At 45.6% G+C, this 16661-nt stretch overlaps 8 protein-coding genes across 8 annotated transcripts; 5 read left to right on the top strand and 3 right to left on the bottom strand.

Moving 5' to 3' along the window:
- Positions 1 to 44: 44 nt before the first annotated feature.
- V1510DRAFT_407763 (3-oxo-5-alpha-steroid 4-dehydrogenase-domain-containing protein) lies at positions 45 to 1021 on the bottom strand (the record flags this gene model as incomplete). Its single annotated transcript, XM_066932426.1, has 2 exons — positions 45 to 700; positions 778 to 1021. 2 exons carry the CDS (start codon positions 1019 to 1021, stop codon positions 45 to 47), a joined length of 900 nt encoding a protein of 299 aa, XP_066787987.1.
- A 303-nt stretch (positions 1022 to 1324) lies between these two features.
- On the top strand, positions 1325 to 4423 carry V1510DRAFT_367535 (peptidase M16C associated-domain-containing protein; the record flags this gene model as incomplete). The annotated part of the gene is made up of 2 exons (XM_066931307.1): positions 1325 to 1654; positions 1691 to 4423. The coding sequence occupies 2 exons, from the start codon at positions 1325 to 1327 to the stop codon at positions 4421 to 4423; spliced, it is 3063 nt and encodes a 1020-aa protein (XP_066787986.1).
- Positions 4424 to 5535: 1112 nt separating this feature from the next.
- V1510DRAFT_186934 (hemolysin-III related-domain-containing protein) lies at positions 5536 to 7445 on the top strand. The gene is made up of 2 exons (XM_066930444.1): positions 5536 to 6000; positions 6036 to 7445. Exons 1-2 carry the CDS (start codon positions 5722 to 5724, stop codon positions 7287 to 7289), a joined length of 1533 nt encoding a protein of 510 aa, XP_066787985.1. The 5' UTR covers positions 5536 to 5721; the 3' UTR covers positions 7290 to 7445.
- A 110-nt stretch (positions 7446 to 7555) lies between these two features.
- On the bottom strand, positions 7556 to 7894 carry V1510DRAFT_407761 (uncharacterized protein; the record flags this gene model as incomplete). Its single annotated transcript, XM_066932425.1, has 1 exon — positions 7556 to 7894. One exon carries the CDS (start codon positions 7892 to 7894, stop codon positions 7556 to 7558), a length of 339 nt encoding a protein of 112 aa, XP_066787984.1.
- A 1822-nt stretch (positions 7895 to 9716) lies between these two features.
- On the top strand, positions 9717 to 10950 carry V1510DRAFT_367497 (Metallo-dependent phosphatase; the record flags this gene model as incomplete). The annotated part of the gene is made up of 3 exons (XM_066931305.1): positions 9717 to 9903; positions 10118 to 10812; positions 10849 to 10950. 3 exons carry the CDS (start codon positions 9717 to 9719, stop codon positions 10948 to 10950), a joined length of 984 nt encoding a protein of 327 aa, XP_066787983.1.
- Positions 10951 to 11791: 841 nt separating this feature from the next.
- V1510DRAFT_419843 (60S ribosomal protein eL29) lies at positions 11792 to 12742 on the top strand. Its single transcript, XM_066934364.1, has 3 exons — positions 11792 to 11949; positions 12059 to 12166; positions 12214 to 12742. Exons 1-3 carry the CDS (start codon positions 11896 to 11898, stop codon positions 12247 to 12249), a joined length of 198 nt encoding a protein of 65 aa, XP_066787982.1. The 5' UTR covers positions 11792 to 11895; the 3' UTR covers positions 12250 to 12742.
- Positions 12743 to 12798: 56 nt separating this feature from the next.
- Positions 12799 to 13398, top strand: V1510DRAFT_407759 (acyl-CoA N-acyltransferase; the record flags this gene model as incomplete). Its single annotated transcript, XM_066932424.1, has 2 exons — positions 12799 to 12967; positions 13019 to 13398. 2 exons carry the CDS (start codon positions 12799 to 12801, stop codon positions 13396 to 13398), a joined length of 549 nt encoding a protein of 182 aa, XP_066787981.1.
- Positions 13399 to 13590: 192 nt separating this feature from the next.
- On the bottom strand, positions 13591 to 15123 carry V1510DRAFT_367563 (uncharacterized protein; the record flags this gene model as incomplete). Its single annotated transcript, XM_066931309.1, has 1 exon — positions 13591 to 15123. One exon carries the CDS (start codon positions 15121 to 15123, stop codon positions 13591 to 13593), a length of 1533 nt encoding a protein of 510 aa, XP_066787980.1.
- Positions 15124 to 16661: the final 1538 nt, after the last annotated feature.

Below are 16661 nucleotides of genomic sequence, written 5' to 3'. Positions count from 1 at the left end.
ACAGTCTAGCAACCGTAGCTAACAAGCTGGACACGTAATTAATATCACGCGAGAAACGGAAACAGAACCTTACGATTCTTAGGGTATTTGCCAGCGAAATCTCTGCGGTACCGCTTATGCTTCTTCACAGCCCAAGCCCACATGGTGACAGCTGAGACGATCAAAAAAATTACAGACGATAGAGAACGAGAGATGATGCAGATAGCGAACCAGCCCAGGATTTCGAAGAAATAATTTGGGCATGATACCCAGTTAAATCCATAGCCGTGTGGGATTTTTCGCTCTTTCGTACCGGCCGGACGTAAAGACGCTAGATTGATATGCGTGATGTAGTTTGAGACTTCTGCATATACCCATAATGCGCTCGCCACATAGTAAATTCCGTCCGGAATAGAGGGACGAGAATCTGGTCTATAAACCCAGTACGCGATATTGAACCCAGAAATTAGCCAATAATGGCCGGAATTTTTGAAGATATTTTTGAGTGGCATGGTTGCATTTGAGAAGCGATGAACAAATGCAGACTCGTACTCGCGCTTGATGAAATGAAGAAGCACGAAGCATAGAACCGTTTGTTGCTCGCGCGTGTGTTCGAACTCCTTCCCGTAGATCGGCTTTTGTAAATAATAGAAAAATGGGTGAATGATCAAAGGACCAAAATATTCGATCAAAAAAACTGTGCGCCATGCAATCTGGTATCCTATTCTGTCAGATAGTGCTCCTATCAGCAACCCAATACAAAGTAGCTGTTGAGATAGCAGGAATTGCACCACATACCCAAGTCCTTTACGAAAACAGTCGACCCTTTTTGAAGGTCGTACTTCTCAAGATCATATCCGTCTGCTAACACAGTGTTGTCAATAAGTGTCAATCTTAATCTATCTTTTCCAAGGCCTGTTAAACGACCTATTTTCTGATAAAGGTCTTCAACGCTTTGCGTAGGTTGAACATCTAACGTAGAAGGAAGCTTGCTAAGACTTCTACCGCCTTTCCCCTTCGATTTCAACGCAATTTCAACCATTCTATTATCAGCACTCGCTTCGCTTCAACTCAGCGGCAACTAATGAAGGCGCTGATTAAAAAAGAATGAACAGAGCCTTCTGTGTGACAGTAATCGAGAGTAAAAGGATTAGGCAAGCGCTATGTAACTAGCCATACTACAAATGGGGCATCCCTGCATAAACGTCGATACTCACGAGGGAATATGCAACTATACATGTGTTCTTGTCACGGGAGTTTTCGGCAAATTCTGGACCATTCCACAAAGTTCAGATTTTCTTTCGACGATTAGATCAGGTAGATTCTATCCCGATACAACAGTGAAATGTCTGGGTCTCTATTACTACGCTCGTACAGAGCTTCTGGCTCTCGTAGCGTGGCGAGGAGAAACCCAAGAATAACTGGAAACAAAAGCCGGCATTTTGCGTCGCTTTTGGACGTCGAAAATAAATACCAAACCGGTACACGCTTACACGGGTATACAGTAGAGCGCGTTCAACATGTCCCCGAATTTGACCTGGTTGCTGTCAAGCTGCGTCACGATTTAACGGGCGCCGAGCACTTACACATCGCTCGCGATGATAAGAACAATGTCTTTTCAATGGGATTCAAGACTTACCCCCCCGATGCTACTGGCGTCCCACATATTTTGGAGGTGTGTAATCTAGCGCCTTGAAACTTCTGACATTAGCATACGACGTTATGTGGATCGCAGCGATATCAGGTCAGAGATCCGTTTTTCAAGATGTTGAACAGGTCCCTTGCAAACTTCATGAATGCAATGACAGCCTCAGACTACACATTTTATCCCTTCGCGACTACAAACCAGGTCGATTTCTCCAATTTGCGCAGTGTGTATCTGGATGCCACATTAAATCCTTTACTCCGAGAACTCGATTTCAAGCAGGAGGGTTGGCGCTTAGAGCACTCAGATCCACGAGACCGGAAGTCACCACTTATTTTCAAAGGTGTTGTTTACAATGAAATGAAAGGGCAGATGTCAGATGCTTCTTACCTGTACTACATCAAATTCCAAGAGGCCATATACCCCAGTCTCCACAACTCGGGAGGTGATCCGTCCAAAATCACAGATCTGACCTATGACGGCTTAAAGAATTTTCATGCAGAGCACTACCATCCATCGAACGCCAAGGTATTCACATATGGTAGCTTTCCGCTTGAAGACCATCTCGAAGACCTCAACACGTCCTTTAGCAGATTTGTGTCACGCGACTGCGAGTACGCTTTAAAATATCCTGTGGAGCTCAAGGGGTCAAAGCGGGTGTCCGAAATTGGCCCCTTTGACCCCATGCTAGACCCCGAGCGTCAGTATAAGACTTCTCTCACATGGTATATGGGAAATTCACTGGACCTGTACGAAAGTTTTTGTCTTCGTATTGCTACAACTCTTCTCACCGATGGATACGCATCGCCACTCTATCAGGCATTAATTGATAGCCACCTGGGCACCGAATTCACCCCGAACACGGGATTTGACACCGGTGCAGCTGTAAACCTGTTCTCGGTAGGTTTGCAAGGAATATCTAAAGAAAACGTTGCTATTGTTGAGGATAAAATTATCGAGGTGCTAAAGACCACTTTAGCTGATGGGTTTGACAGAAATCGTGTCAATGCTATCCTACACCAGATGGAAATCTCAAGAAAGCACAAGGAAGCTAATTTTGGAATGACTCTACTTTATAGTCTTACGTCAGGCTGGTTTAATAAGCAGGATCCGTTTGAGATACTCGAATGGGACTCGGTATTAAACCGTTTCAGAAATGACCTCAATAACCCGAGATTTTTGGAAAGTCTCGTCGAAAAGTATCTCACAGAGGAGCAGCCAATTTTTTATTTCACAATGAATCCTAACGACTCTTATTCCGACGTAATCGCGCAAGAAGAACAAACGCGGTTAACGAAAAAGATTAGCAGTCTGACGGACGAGTCAAGAAGTGCCATCTATGACTTGGGGTTGCAGCTCTTAGAAAAGCAGGAGCAAAGAGAAGATCTCAGCAGTTTACCTACACTACATGTCTCGGATATTCCTCAACGTATAGATGCTGTGGCTCTTCAACACACAAATGTACAGACTCAATCAGAATCCGACATCGCCGTTCAATGGCGCGTCGCGCCTACAAATGGTCTAACGTACTTCCGTGCGGTTGTGCCTCTATCGCATCTACCAGAAGACCTTCACGCGTATCTCCCACTTTTCACTGATGCACTGACAAGCCTGGGAACAGTCCTGCAAACTATGGCAGAAATCGAAGACGAAATCAAATCAAAAACAGGTGGGATAGACGTCGGTTTTCAGGTCCATACTAGTCCCCATGATATCGATGATTGGGGTCTTAATGTTACCATATCAGGATACTGTTTGGACTCGAATGTGCCCGCGATGCTGCAGCTATTGAACACTCTGCTTACCGAGACGAATTTTGATAATACGGATAAACTGCGATCTCTTATACGTGGACTAGCTAGTGGTAGCGTGAACTCGATCGCGGAAAGGGGTCACGCATATGCACGGAATGTTGCTTCTTCAGTGCTCACAGCTTCGGCTAGGCTTAGCGAGGCACTTTCCGGGATACAGCAAGTGAAATTCATAGCTGATTTGGATTCCTACGACGACGCCTCTCTGCCTTTGATATCAGAAAAACTCAAGGAAATTGCAGCCTATGCTATCACAAATCACAGAATGCGTATTGCTGTGACTTGTGGGTCCGATTCTGTATCAAAAAATGAGGCTGCAATCAAGACTTTTGTGAACTCCCTACCGCCTAAAAGAATATCCACTGGAATTGATTCTCGAGTCAGCCTCTCGCAAATGAGCCGGGACTCCGCATCGAAAATTTGTTATCCGATGCCCTTCCAAGTGAGCTATACAGGCGCTGCTTTGAAGGGCGTTCCATATGTTCACCCTGAAGGCGCGTCTTTGCAAGTCCTGGCCAATATGCTCACTCACAAGCATTTGCACGGAGAGATTCGAGAGAAAGGTGGGGCATACGGAGGAGGAGCATCCTATGGAGGTCTCACTGGAATATTCAATTTCTATTCTTACCGTGACCCATCACCAGAAAATACTTTCAAGGTGATTGACAGTGCCGGAAGCTTTGCTGTTTCGAACAGCTGGACAGAGCGCGATCTGGAGGAGGCTAAACTTAGCATTTTCCAAAGCATTGATGCACCTCGGAGCATCAACTCGGAAGGGCTGGGCAACTTTTTTGATGGAATTGATGACTCTATGAGACAATCGAGGAGATCTGCTTTACTGGGTGTCACGGTAGATGACGTCAAGTCGGCAGCGAGTAAATATTTGGTTTCATCCTCAGGATGCAGTTATGCCCTACTTGGAGAGAAAAAGGCCTTTGTTGGAGAGGATTGGACAGTTACCGAAATTGGCGGAGCCACAGCTATTTAGATTGCCTCTCTTTTGTACATAGTATATACCCGAGAACCAAGTTTGGACTGTAGCCATACGGCGCGCGTTTCTAACAGATACACATCTGACTCTGTAACGAATGTTACTCTTTACAGTCGAATGTCACTAAATAGGACGCTAGAACAAGGCTTTCTGTAGAGTCACCTGTACGACTTCACATTCTCTCCCAGATTTGCTGAGGTTCACTATGGTACGGCTTCCAGTACCATTCTCCTATAGAGAAGTGGTTAGGACTGCTCGACGTCCATGTGAACAGTCAGGTACGACTTGACCAAGCCAATCGTTCCTCAACAGACCATTTCGAGCGATAAGAACGCCGTTCTGACTACGAGGAAATGACATTCCAATCCTGATTGAGCCAGGCCATTCTCTGAGCGGCCCATTAGACGCAAATAAGAGAGTTACTACAATTGCTATATTACATCATTGGTATCGTCTCGTAGTACCAATACGACGAAGAGCTACTTGGTGAAGTAACCAGCCGTACCTTACTGACCTATGGTACGTTGTACATAACCAATGTTCACGAGTCTTCTGTATCCAAGTAAGAGCATATAAACTGATCCGTCAAATTCCTGTGCAGTCAGTTGATATAAATCTAACTAGATGGGAACTACTTGATCTGGTGGAGTATACCAATCTTAATTGGTAGTGCCTCCTCGTGGTTTCGGGTCAAGTCACAAATGGAAATTTAGGGATAAGTCACAAAACGATACTTCGCAATACTCAAATTATGCCTAGATCCCAATTTTATTACGCCGCTGGATATTTGGCAGTGTTTTTGATCACGACAAATCGCCACACATGGTTAAGCCCAAAAAGGTGCCTTCCAACTATTGAAAATACTCCACTACGCGAAATCTCGAGTAGCATTTTCTTCATGTTTATCACCGCTTCGTGGTAGATGATAGACCACAATACAAAGAAAGGAGCTTTCAATTTTGGATATAGCATTGTGGTTGCCGGCTGGCGGTTTGAGAATTGACCCAAGCAACTACTGCGTGGGTTTTATAATCGAAGCAGAGCCGAAACGATAAGTCGACACCGTTCACTGATACCTGCTCACACACTCGCCCAGTGAATAGCTCAGTCAAAAACGTTAAAGGAGTTCGTGCTTTGTTGCAGCAGCTGTTTTGATAGGAGTAAGCGACTTAAGGAGACTCCACACATTTACACTCCTGTGCTTGAGACAAGTATTTGTGGATGCTAGTACAGTGGCAGGTACAAGAAGACTCAGAACAACTTTGCAGAAGATTATTTCAGCTCTCAGTGCCGCGATGTCCAGCCCTATAGACGAAACCGAGAACGAAATGCCGATACAACCCAGTCCACTGACTGCACTAGTAAGTCCCGTCGAGGACTTGCTAGGCTCGGATATACCATTGATAGATAAGCACGCTGGCAAGAATCTTCCGAAAGATACAGCTGTCGTAACGGCTCTTGCCCCGAGGATCGTCAAGCAAGAGTCGTTTTCCAAGAGACGACACTCATTTCACTCTCATTCAAAGAAGCAGTCCACGGACTTTGACAGTCTAGAGGATATTGTGCTCTTGAAGGTATGATCTCCCGTAACTCTTTTTTGACCGTTTAGCTTGAGCTTTTCCTCAACCATCTGGAACAGCGCTTAAGAGCACTTGAGCAGTACAGTTCTAATGCCCTGACAAATCTGGATGACAGTCTTATGACCGGGTACCACATTTTAAACGCAGTAAAGGAGTCGTGCGGTGAGCTATGTGGAGAGGTTATCGGTGGTGGGTGGCGCCGGGGCGAAGAAATTGTGAAGATTCTCGATGGGTACAATGAGACCCTTGGTAGCGCGAACACTTTACCATCCAAAGTTGCTGCTGGAATGAAAGTCTTGGAGGACAAACTCTCCGATATTGAGTCGCAGTGTTACCGCAAACTTGATGAGACTCTCAAGTCAGTTGATCATACGCTTATTGACGGGGCAGATGTTATCAATCGCAGTATACAGGCTGCAATTCAGGCTGCGCGTCACAGATTAATTACCTATGACGAGCTTCCGGCTCCATGGAGAGAGAACCCATACATTATCAGGGGGTATAGGTTTTGTGAAACGTATGCAGACTGCGTTTCCAGCATGGTCAAAATACACAATGAAACCTGTAACATTTGGACACATTTCCTTGGCTTTTTCATAATGCTCGGTATTGCTTGTTATTATTATCCTAACTCTGCCGCGGCTGCTCATTTTGCTGAGCTTACTACGCGTGACAAAGTTATTTTGGGAGTGTTCGTTGGAGCTGCGCTCAAGTGCCTGATATCGTCAACTATTTGGCATACATTCTGTTCAATCGGAAACATTGCTACGAAGCAGAAATTTGCATGCGTCGATTATACAGGAATATCAGTTTTGATTTCATGCTCGATTCTCACTACAGAATACGCAGCGTTCTACTGTCAGCCATTTGCCCAGCTGTTTTACATGACCATGACATCTTTGTTTGGTTTGGGCGGAGTTTACATGGCTTGGAACCCTGAGTTTGATAAACCTGAGAACCGCCCTTTGAGAATAGGATTTTTTGTGAGCTTGGCAGCATCCGGTGCGATCACGCTGGTACACTTGAGCCTTACCAGGGGTCTATTCGCCACAGCCATATTTTTCCTGCCAATCTGCAAGTCGCTGCTGTGTTATATTGTTGGCGTCGTGTGCTACAGCCTTCTATTTCCTGAGCGGTTCTTTCCTGGTGGAATATTCGATTGGATCGGGATGTCGCACAATCTCTGGCACCTCGCCGTACTGGGCGGTATTCTCTACCACTACTTCGGAACACATCAGCTCTTGAATAAGGCACAGGAGTTCAGCTGTGCAGTCTCTCTTTAACTCTGACCGTATGAAAGTCTAGATTGCGGTCTCGAAATTCGCATTTTTTTTCCTGCGTTTGTCAGCAGCTTCAATTTATTATATCGATCTCAAGTGGTTTTGGTCCCAAGGCGTTTCTATTCTACACCATTCATTGTCATTTTGTATTAGGTCCGCAAATATGCATTTCCGCTGGCAATTTCTGTAGTATGGGTGACATTTGTCATCGAAACGTAAGGTTATGGAGTTTATTTGATACGGTATAGTGAGCGAAGGCTCAGAGCCTATTAATCCAAGTCTTCTGAAGACTCTTCTTTATTTTCCTCTGGTACATGCTCGTGGTGACGATGAGCATGTCGGTGGTGGTGGTGATGCACTGTGCCGTCTACAATTCGATCGTCTGTAGTTGTCGTAGTGGTAGTCACCACCGATCCATTTCGTTGCTGGGTACTTATTGTGCGGTGTGGCTGAGGCTCTACAGAGCTTTCATTGGAGACGGGCGCTGGAAACAATGGTGCAGGGCTAAGAGCAACGTGAATAAGAGCAGCAACTACCAATCCAGTAAAACCCAAGATCATAGACCGGGAACCAGAATTAATAGCCCGATCGATAGGTGTCGGTGGCATATTGCTATAGCTATTTCTGGCGCACCTCTTACTAAATATATATTGTTGCTATACTGTCAGTGAGAAAACAGCTGCTTTATATAGTCGAAATATAGAAGAGGACTGGTCAGAGCTCTCCGGTGAGACGATCCAAAAAATTGGCAAGAGGCCAGCTTGCGTTCGCCACTACAGAGTCCCAAGGCAGATGATATATATAAATGAGCCTTCTCTCTTCCAGTGCAGGCCTGGATATACTGGCAGTAATTTGCGGGTCTCTGTCACAGCTATTTTGCTCGACGGAGAAGCTGCAATTGGGACTTCAGTAGTACGAAGTGTCAGGTAGCATGTAGTCCGCATCACGTGGAGCGTTCGCTACTGCTAAGAAGCATATCGCGACATCTGCGATCTAGAGGGGAAAATACTGCTTAGCCCCGCGCGTATGCCGCCTGTGGTCTACCCTTGGTAGAATGCCCCATATTAACCTTTGTGCTGCCGCGACTTTACGGGCTGTAAGCAGCACTCCACGATATGTAGAACGAAGAGCAAAAGCGTGTCCAGTATTCGTATGTGAATTTAAGCACAAAGCGTGTGAGCCGATCCTAATGCAAACAGGATTAATAAGCTTGCCCTATAGTGTTTTAGGCCACCAAAATAAACATGTTACACCTGGATCTTACTCATACAGTCAGTCATCATCCCTGGGCGGGTAAACCGGATTTACTCGTTCACACTGAATCCAATAAAGTAGTATCTGATAAAAGACAGCTTCCTCGAGAGCGCGTTTCCGATACTTGTTACCAAACGACTAGCATAGATATCACTACTGGCAGCCGTAGGGAGACAGTTTTAACGTTGCAGTTGCTAGGTGGACGCGCCGGTGCTGCTGGAGGGAGTTAACTACGCACTGGCCGCCACAGCCACTCTAGGCTTCTCAGTACAGTACACGTAGCCGGACCACCCGCGTTTTGCCGCGTGCATTCTTGCGACGACCCGTCCACCGCTGACGCATTCCTAGCGGCGGTATATCACAGTAAAGTGGCGTCCCTGGTGCCGTCCACTACAGATGTACCTTTACCGGGCCACGATTTTCTGTTGATGGAGACCCAAAATCTACGAATAGGCTTATAAACCTAAGCCCGGGGTCTGATACTATATAGATATTCTACGTAAAGAACCACATGTATAGCTCTTAATAGCTGGACTCCGTCTTCATCCGACGTATACAGCGAGCTAAGTAGGCCGGCGCCAGCTTGCTGAAGAAAAATCAAAAAATTTGTGCCCTTAGTACAGTACCGCGCTTCGTGCCGCCATCTTTCGTTTTGTTATCTCCAACAATTTTTATTTTCATCCTCCTTTTTTTATCCTTCCATTCTTCCATCTTGCCATCAGCGCACGCGTTGTCATCGATCAATTTCGCGCGAATCTAGATACTTCTCTGCTAGGTAAGAGAGTCCGTTCTTTGATTTCGTGTGAATCCCTCCCGACACCCAAGGGTGATTGGATTCGCGAAAAATCGCTCGCAACGTGCGGCTTCCTTAGACCGAGACTCATCGCAATCACAGTAACTAGGTCCACGAAACGCGGTCGTCCACCTCACTTCATCTCTCATCCATCATCACCTTCCAAAGTCAATAAGGTAGACCATCGCAGTTTGTGCGCGCTTGACGGTTTTTCCCCGATTTCCTCGCTCGAGACACCGAAAATTTTCAGAAAGCTTGCTTTATCCAAATTTTCATCTGCACATACTCCGTCTTGACTCCTGGTGACCTCGAAACGAAGTCTACACTGAAAAATTCGTATATAATTCTCTGTAGCACCGAGCGGAGTCATTTTGAGTGAAATAATGGCAGAGGGAAACGAGATTGACATCGATTCCATTGTCGATAGATTACTGGAAGTGCGTGGAAGCCGACCTGGGAACCATGTGCAACTGCTTGAGAATGAGATCAGATACCTGTGTACCAAAGCACGGGAAATATTCATCCAGCAGCCTATACTGTTAGAACTTGAGGCTCCGATCAAGGTAAGTCGTCTAAATCTTCGGGAGACAGTTACTAACAGTTCAGATTTGTGGTAGGTGTTTTGACTTTTGCTCTTAGTTATTTGCGACCGCTCTACTTTCTACTGGTGTGACCACTGGCCCAATTACGCCAGATCGTAGGGTTGACGTCAATCATCCAAACGCCATTCGAATACTTTCTGAGGCCTTTTAAAGCCCGCGCAGAGATAACTAACATCAACTAGGTGATATTCATGGACAGTATTACGATCTTTTGAGACTCTTTGAGTATGGTGGATTTCCACCGGAAGCCAACTATCTCTTCCTTGGCGACTACGTTGATCGAGGCAAACAGTCTCTGGAGACTATTTGCCTACTGCTGGCCTACAAAATTAAATACCCCGAGAATTTTTTCATTCTTCGTGGAAACCACGAGTGTGCGTCCATCAACCGTATATATGGATTCTACGATGAATGCAAACGGAGATATAACATCAAGCTCTGGAAGACATTTACAGACTGCTTCAACTGTCTGCCCATCGCAGCGATTATCGATGAGAAGATTTTTACTATGCACGGAGGACTTTCACCAGACCTCAACTCAATGGAACAAATCCGGAGAGTTATGCGACCGACGGATATCCCGGACTGCGGGCTGCTATGTGACCTGCTTTGGTCAGACCCTGACAAAGACATAACCGGATGGAGCGAAAACGACCGTGGTGTTTCTTTTACATTTGGCCCTGATGTCGTGTCTCGTTTCCTACAAAAGCACGATATGGATCTTATCTGCCGAGCTCATCAGGTCGTGGAAGATGGATACGAATTTTTTTCGAAGAGACAACTAGTGACGCTCTTCTCTGCCCCCAACTACTGTGGTGAATTTGATAACGCTGGTGCCATGATGAGTGTTGACGAGAGCCTGTTATGCTCGTTCCAGGTATGGAGAATGGTTAGTGTATGTCTAACGTTTTAGATTCTGAAACCTGCCGAGAAGAAACCCAAGTACGGATATGGTGGAATGGGATCTGGTCGCTCGGTAACGCCTCCGCGGAAGCAGAAGAAATCTGGAAAGTAGTCATCGCAAAGTGCAAGTGCAAGAATCAAAAGGAGTTTTTGTGTTACACGTCTACGACTTAATATTTTCTTTTCTACAATTCAGTCTTTCCATGGATCAATCTCTTGATATTGTCACGTGTCAAAGATCTTCGATTACACATTGAATACGGATAAGAAACAGCTAAAGGTCTCGGTATATGCATATGTATCTATTTATATACATAATATATATGGATATAATATAATTGTGTGTACGTGTCTGTAATTTATATCAACGGTGAATGTCGTCAATGTCGTCGTGTGCATGTTTTAACTAAATACATTCTTCCTGCTCTTCTCTTTTTTACTGATTAATTCACCTTAAAAACATCGTTTTGTTTGTCTTATTATTAGATCATGCACCGTTTTGTATTCATGTCTGCTGCCTAAAACATAAATTAACCGGTCAATCGTGCTTCGCTCTGTTTTGTTACTTCGTGTCCTTTACTCATGAGATGCTAATTACAGCCCAAAGTTGTGCTTCCTCGCCTTTGAACACAATAAATTTTGTTCGGAATCACACTCACTGAACTCTGGAGAGCAAGTACTATTGCATAAGTGGATGCTACACTACAAACCGCCTTTTTGGAGATGAGCTACGAAGTGTTTATGTACCACCGCATGTGCTGCAGGTTATCGGTATAATCTTGATAATCTATTGTACAGAAGTTGATTTAGTCAGATAATCGAGTATCGTATTATATACTATTGCATTTTCTAGTGACATGAGCTCAAGGCTTACCGCGGCTCACATTCACGTGACCAAATAGGTTAATGCCCTATTTGTGACTGCTTTAATAGTTACCCGGTGTTGAGCGAGGCCACAATAACCCACAACACACAGTTGCCAGAATGATGTATTGCCTTTTCAACTGTACAGTTTCTTTCGAGGTTCACATCAGACTCTACACATAAATCAGTCGCAATGGCCAAGTCGAAGAACCACACAAACCACAACCAGAACAAGAAGGCTCACCGCGTATGTACTATTATCTGTGACGATGTGTTTGGCAATGTTGGTTCAGATCGATATTCCCAGAAATAACATTCGCTACTGTTAACGTTGATCGGTACTAACATCATTATAGAACGGTATCAAGAAGCCGAAGACTTCGAAGTACCCGTCTTTGAAGGGAGTCGACCCCAAGTTCCGTCGTAACCACAGACACGCTCTGCACGGGACTGCTAAGGCTCTGGTAAGTATAAAAATATTTCTCTTGAGAATTCGCATTAACACCACTAGAAGGAATTCAAGGCGGGCCTTCGTGAGTCGGCATAAAGGATTATGTATAAAAGAATTGTTTGAATACATATATATTCATGTTAAGTATACGTGTGTATATATCGCATTTTTTTATTTAAAGTCTTCTTCTCGACTTATGTCCATACCAATTACACTGTCTCGATTTTTTCCGACAGTAAACAGCGGAAGCAATCTGCTGTTGCACATTTGTGTGTACGGCATATAAACAGGTACAAAATACCTCTATTTTATATCGCTGAAGGATAATAACGTGTGCTATATCTAATGCCTCTTCATTACCAAACACTGCATGCCAATATTGATGGTATGCTAGTGTATGGAGAAGTGGCGATATTCGTAGATCTCGACACAGATAATGCTATAGTTGAATTGAATAGTTTTATTTCATAAGACCAGTTAATAGTGAGGTCCTCTAACTGTAGTCTACCACGCAATGTGATATTACATAATGTAACACTAAGCTTCTCAAGTCTATAATATGTGCATGCAGTCAATATAATACCACGCTCAAATAAACCCATACAGCCAGCGGCGCATGTATCTCGTTGCAGTGAAATCCAGATAATGACCTCGCTAAAGCCATTTCACGCCACTGATCTTTTCCGAGTAAACGATGTCAATCTCGACGTTCTCACAGAGAACTACCATATCCCGTTTTATCTATCTTACTTAGCAGAATGGCCTACATTGTTTTTTTCGAGTGAGAGCCCCAACGGTGATATCACGGGCTACAGTAAGTGATGGATAGGGGATGTGTTTTCGAAAAGCTACTGATGCGCAATAGTGATGGGCAAAGCTGAAGGGAAGGGAAAAAACTGGCATTCGCACGTCACTTGCCTTTCGGTTTCGTCCTCATATCGCCGCTTGGGTTTGGCTGATGTACTCGTTGACAACCTTGAGAGGAGAAGTGAACAGCCTTATGACGCATATTTTGTCGACTTATTTGTGCGGAGCAGTAATGCTTTAGCCATCGGGATGTACAAGAAATTTGGATACAGCGTCTACAGACGAGTGGTTGGATACTACTCGGGCGGCTCCGCTATGGGTGGAAGTTTAGACGAGGAGGATGCATTCGAAATGCGAAAAGCTTTGCGACGTGACGTCAAGAAAGAAAGCATAAGAGAAAATGGCGAAGAGTTCAGAGTTTCACCTCTAGAAGTCTGAATGCATGCGGTCCTGTGCAAAGGATTGTACGAGGATACTTAATACATTGTATATTATCAATTAAAGTCACCATATTGGACTATCTCGCGTCGAAAATAATGTAATAATAATACACCGGTGTAGTTTAATACAGACCGTTTGTAGCAGAAACTTGTAAACTATTGAAATGATCGATGGATATAAAAGGACATATCATCCGATCGTTGATGACTTGGGCTTGACTATCGCTTTTGAATCTCTTGAATCACTGGATTTCTTAGCAGCTGATATTTCAGAGAGTCGCTTCTCGAAAAACGCCATGTTTTCAGTACTCATGCGCTGTCTCATAGCTGCAACTTTACGTTTTTTCTCCATCCACGCTCCGCGACCAAGTTTCGCCACTCGAGTGAAAGCCTCAATTTCAGTCTCTCCTGATTCCTGTAACCAGACACAATCTTCAGGAATTTGAGAGTAGGCTGAAAGTATATCCGCAGAAACCAGCAGCGGAGTGCCCACAATAATGCTAGTGGCGGTGGCTGATGAGGCTTGACTCTCTGTATACTCTCGAGTAGCGAAGGAGGGAATCACCGCGATGGCTTTACCGACCTCAGCAAAGTATTCCGGGAAATCCAAATTGAGGTCAAACTTGATTCGATCCTCGATTTCAGACGGTAGCTCGAGAGGCAAACCTGCGCCTACAATATGTAGGTCGACCGGCGGGTTGAGCTTGGCATATTGCCTAAATATCTTGTCGTAGTTCCGGCGCCATGGCTCTAATTTGCCGACAATGGCTGAGAACGGCTTTTCATCTTTGGGGATAATGACTTCCGCGTTTGACGGTGTGAAAACCGGGTGGACAATCTCGGCAGGATATGCGACGTCAGATCCGGTATTGAAGTACAACGGAAACTTCTCACGCACAAACTTCTGAACATGATTCGACAAGGTAACTATTTCCCACTGCCCCTTCTTGATCCACGGAATCATGTAACCTATTTGGCCTTTGTATGCACTTTTGTCGTTATCGGCATCATTGAGGTTCCAACGCGACGCTTCATGAACGATACACATGACATGTGCTCCGTTTTCGAGCCATTTCGTGAGGTATGAGCCGATGTGTATTGTGTCTTCGGGGCAAGAGACCAGAAAAATTAAATCCGGTTGCTCCAATTGCACATTCGCCAAATCATCAATACCGACGAGATTAAGACCATGTGGTAATGCATATTCACTCAACAAGGGACGAACACCAAACCGGTTATATCCGGAGGGGCTTCCAATCAGTTTGACGTTCACGTCTTCAAGATGAGAAAACGAGTACAGAAAAGGCATGACCACCTCGTAGTGATATCGAGGAGAGTTGATAAGAAATATGTTACTCTTACCCCGACCCTTCGTCTTGGCGAATCTGTCTGTCGGGTTGTCTGCGGGTTTTGCCCCAATAGCAGCAGCAGCGCCTTCGCCTAAAGGTGAAGGATGAGAATCAGTGGGATCTTTGGGCTTTTGCGCTGCAGTGCCACCTCCCGCCTTCTTTGAGTTGTCTTCATCCGATGCGGCAACCTTTGAGTCGGTTGCTTCTGCGGAAGTGTCCTTGCCATCATCGCCTTCTTTTTCAGGTGCCACTGAATGAGCGACCTCTTCCGCTTTCTTCTGTTCCGAAGTTTCAGTCGCCGTTGTTCCAACACCCGCGAGTGCCTGTGCAGCGCCTTTGGCTGCCTCAGCCACGCGATTAGCGGCAGCTGCCATGGAATCGCTCGCTTCGATCGGCGAACTGAGCACAGGCGGCGATATAGAATGCTGAGGCGGAGCGGGTGCTAGGACGTATATCAGAGTAGCAGCAATGACGATGGCGACGAATAGCCGACCGGCCATGAGTCTGCGGAAGCTCAGCGGAGCCATGGTCAGCAATTGACGCGACTCGCGGTCGTGTTTGGGCTGCAGCAAAATGAGTATTCACGCTGGTCCTGTCCGATTGTGGCCAGCTAGAACAGATATCTCGCTCTGTTCTTCGAAAGGCGACAACCGAGCACTGGTTGACTGCTGATCGCCGTCGCTGGGAAACAAAAGCCAACGTGGAAAATATCACAATTAATTTTAGTAGGGTACTAAAGAAATAATAAGCGCTCGCGCTTTGAGCCGGCCGCACCAAATAATTTACTGCACACTGTGGTGCTAGGAGACGCCGCAATGAATGCTACCACAACCGTGGCTGCTCCTGCCAGCTACTGGACAGTTCGGCTGAAAAGGGGTTTGGCGGGCGTCTTGCAGTCTGCGTTGTGACCACACAGTCTACAATTACTATTTTAGTGTTGTCGCTACCGGCGGCCACTTTCGACCCCGCGCTAGTCTGCGCTAGTGGCGGCCTCTCGCGGGCATAAATTGTGTATAGCCAGTCTGCACGACACCTTTGCTAGGAGCAGACAACGACGAACAACGGTCGCACTGAAGAATCACGTGACATAATAACAACCAGGCTCACAAGGGTTTGCGAAGGAGACATTATTTTCAGCGATAACTGCGCGAAAACGTGGTATCGATCAATATGAATGTATACGCCGGCTTGGCGCATATGCTATATAAAGACCTGGTAAGCGCCAGCTGCAGCTATGTAGCGGTCTGTGCAGCCATGTGGCGCAGTAGTGCGGCTCCATACACATTTGTGGCGCATTATAGATTATGAGGTCATCGTGGCTCTATTTGCCCCTTAATGTATGGCCTCCGCGAGCTGTAGAGTAGTGCAGGATGGCTGCATTCTAGATGTCTTGTGCCCAAAAATAATTCGCCCCACCGTGACGTTCAAGGCTCCCACCGCTTCTGGACGCCTGACATTAATATTAACGAAAACGTTTAACATTACGCTACGGCTGGCCATCTTCAAACAATATTCGTGCTGGTCTTGACAGGCGGTGTCCACAGCATATACTGCTTCGGCACGATGCATATGTCTCCCGCCGGGAGTCTAATTCGATGTTGACATTTACTTCAGGCGCTCTCATGCGATACAGTCGTAGAAGTTCAAATCCCTTACTATATCAACCTAACCTAGCAGGTCAGCTGTGAGTGTTTCTACTATATGTTGCGCGTTATGGATCTATCACACAGCCTAGTGCAACACTCTACGATCGCTCTTCAATCTTGCTTCTCAACCCGAAGTCTGCCACGAGAAGACGTGCAAACGAAGCCAGCGAGTTCGTCTCGGAGGAATCAGTCAGTTCCGGTCATATCATCTCATGAGTTTGTCCATAGCGCCATAGCGTTGCGCAGAGGCCTCGCCATAAATACCA

Source organism: Dipodascopsis tothii, assembly GCF_038497935.1.
Source record: "Dipodascopsis tothii strain CBS 759.85 unplaced genomic scaffold V1510scaffold_23, whole genome shotgun sequence".
Lineage (NCBI taxonomy): Eukaryota > Fungi > Ascomycota > Lipomycetes > Lipomycetales > Lipomycetaceae > Neoaidaea > Neoaidaea tothii.
Note: the sequence above shows the minus strand (reverse complement) of the source record. Positions and strands in the feature narration are given on the sequence as shown.

Bases quoted from the DNA above. Each gene is read 5' to 3' on its own strand.
- V1510DRAFT_419843 (XM_066934364.1), top strand. From the start codon at position 11,896: ATGGCCAAGTCGAAGAACCACACAAACCACAACCAGAACAAGAAGGCT. The intron at 11,950-12,058 runs GTATGTACTATT...ACATCATTATAG, and splicing joins AGAACAAGAAGGCTCACCGC to AACGGTATCAAGAAGCCGAA. The intron at 12,167-12,213 runs GTAAGTATAAAA...TAACACCACTAG, and splicing joins ACGGGACTGCTAAGGCTCTG to AAGGAATTCAAGGCGGGCCT.
- V1510DRAFT_186934 (XM_066930444.1), top strand. From the start codon at position 5,722: ATGTCCAGCCCTATAGACGAAACCGAGAACGAAATGCCGATACAACCC. The intron at 6,001-6,035 runs GTATGATCTCCC...TTGACCGTTTAG, and splicing joins AGGATATTGTGCTCTTGAAG to CTTGAGCTTTTCCTCAACCA.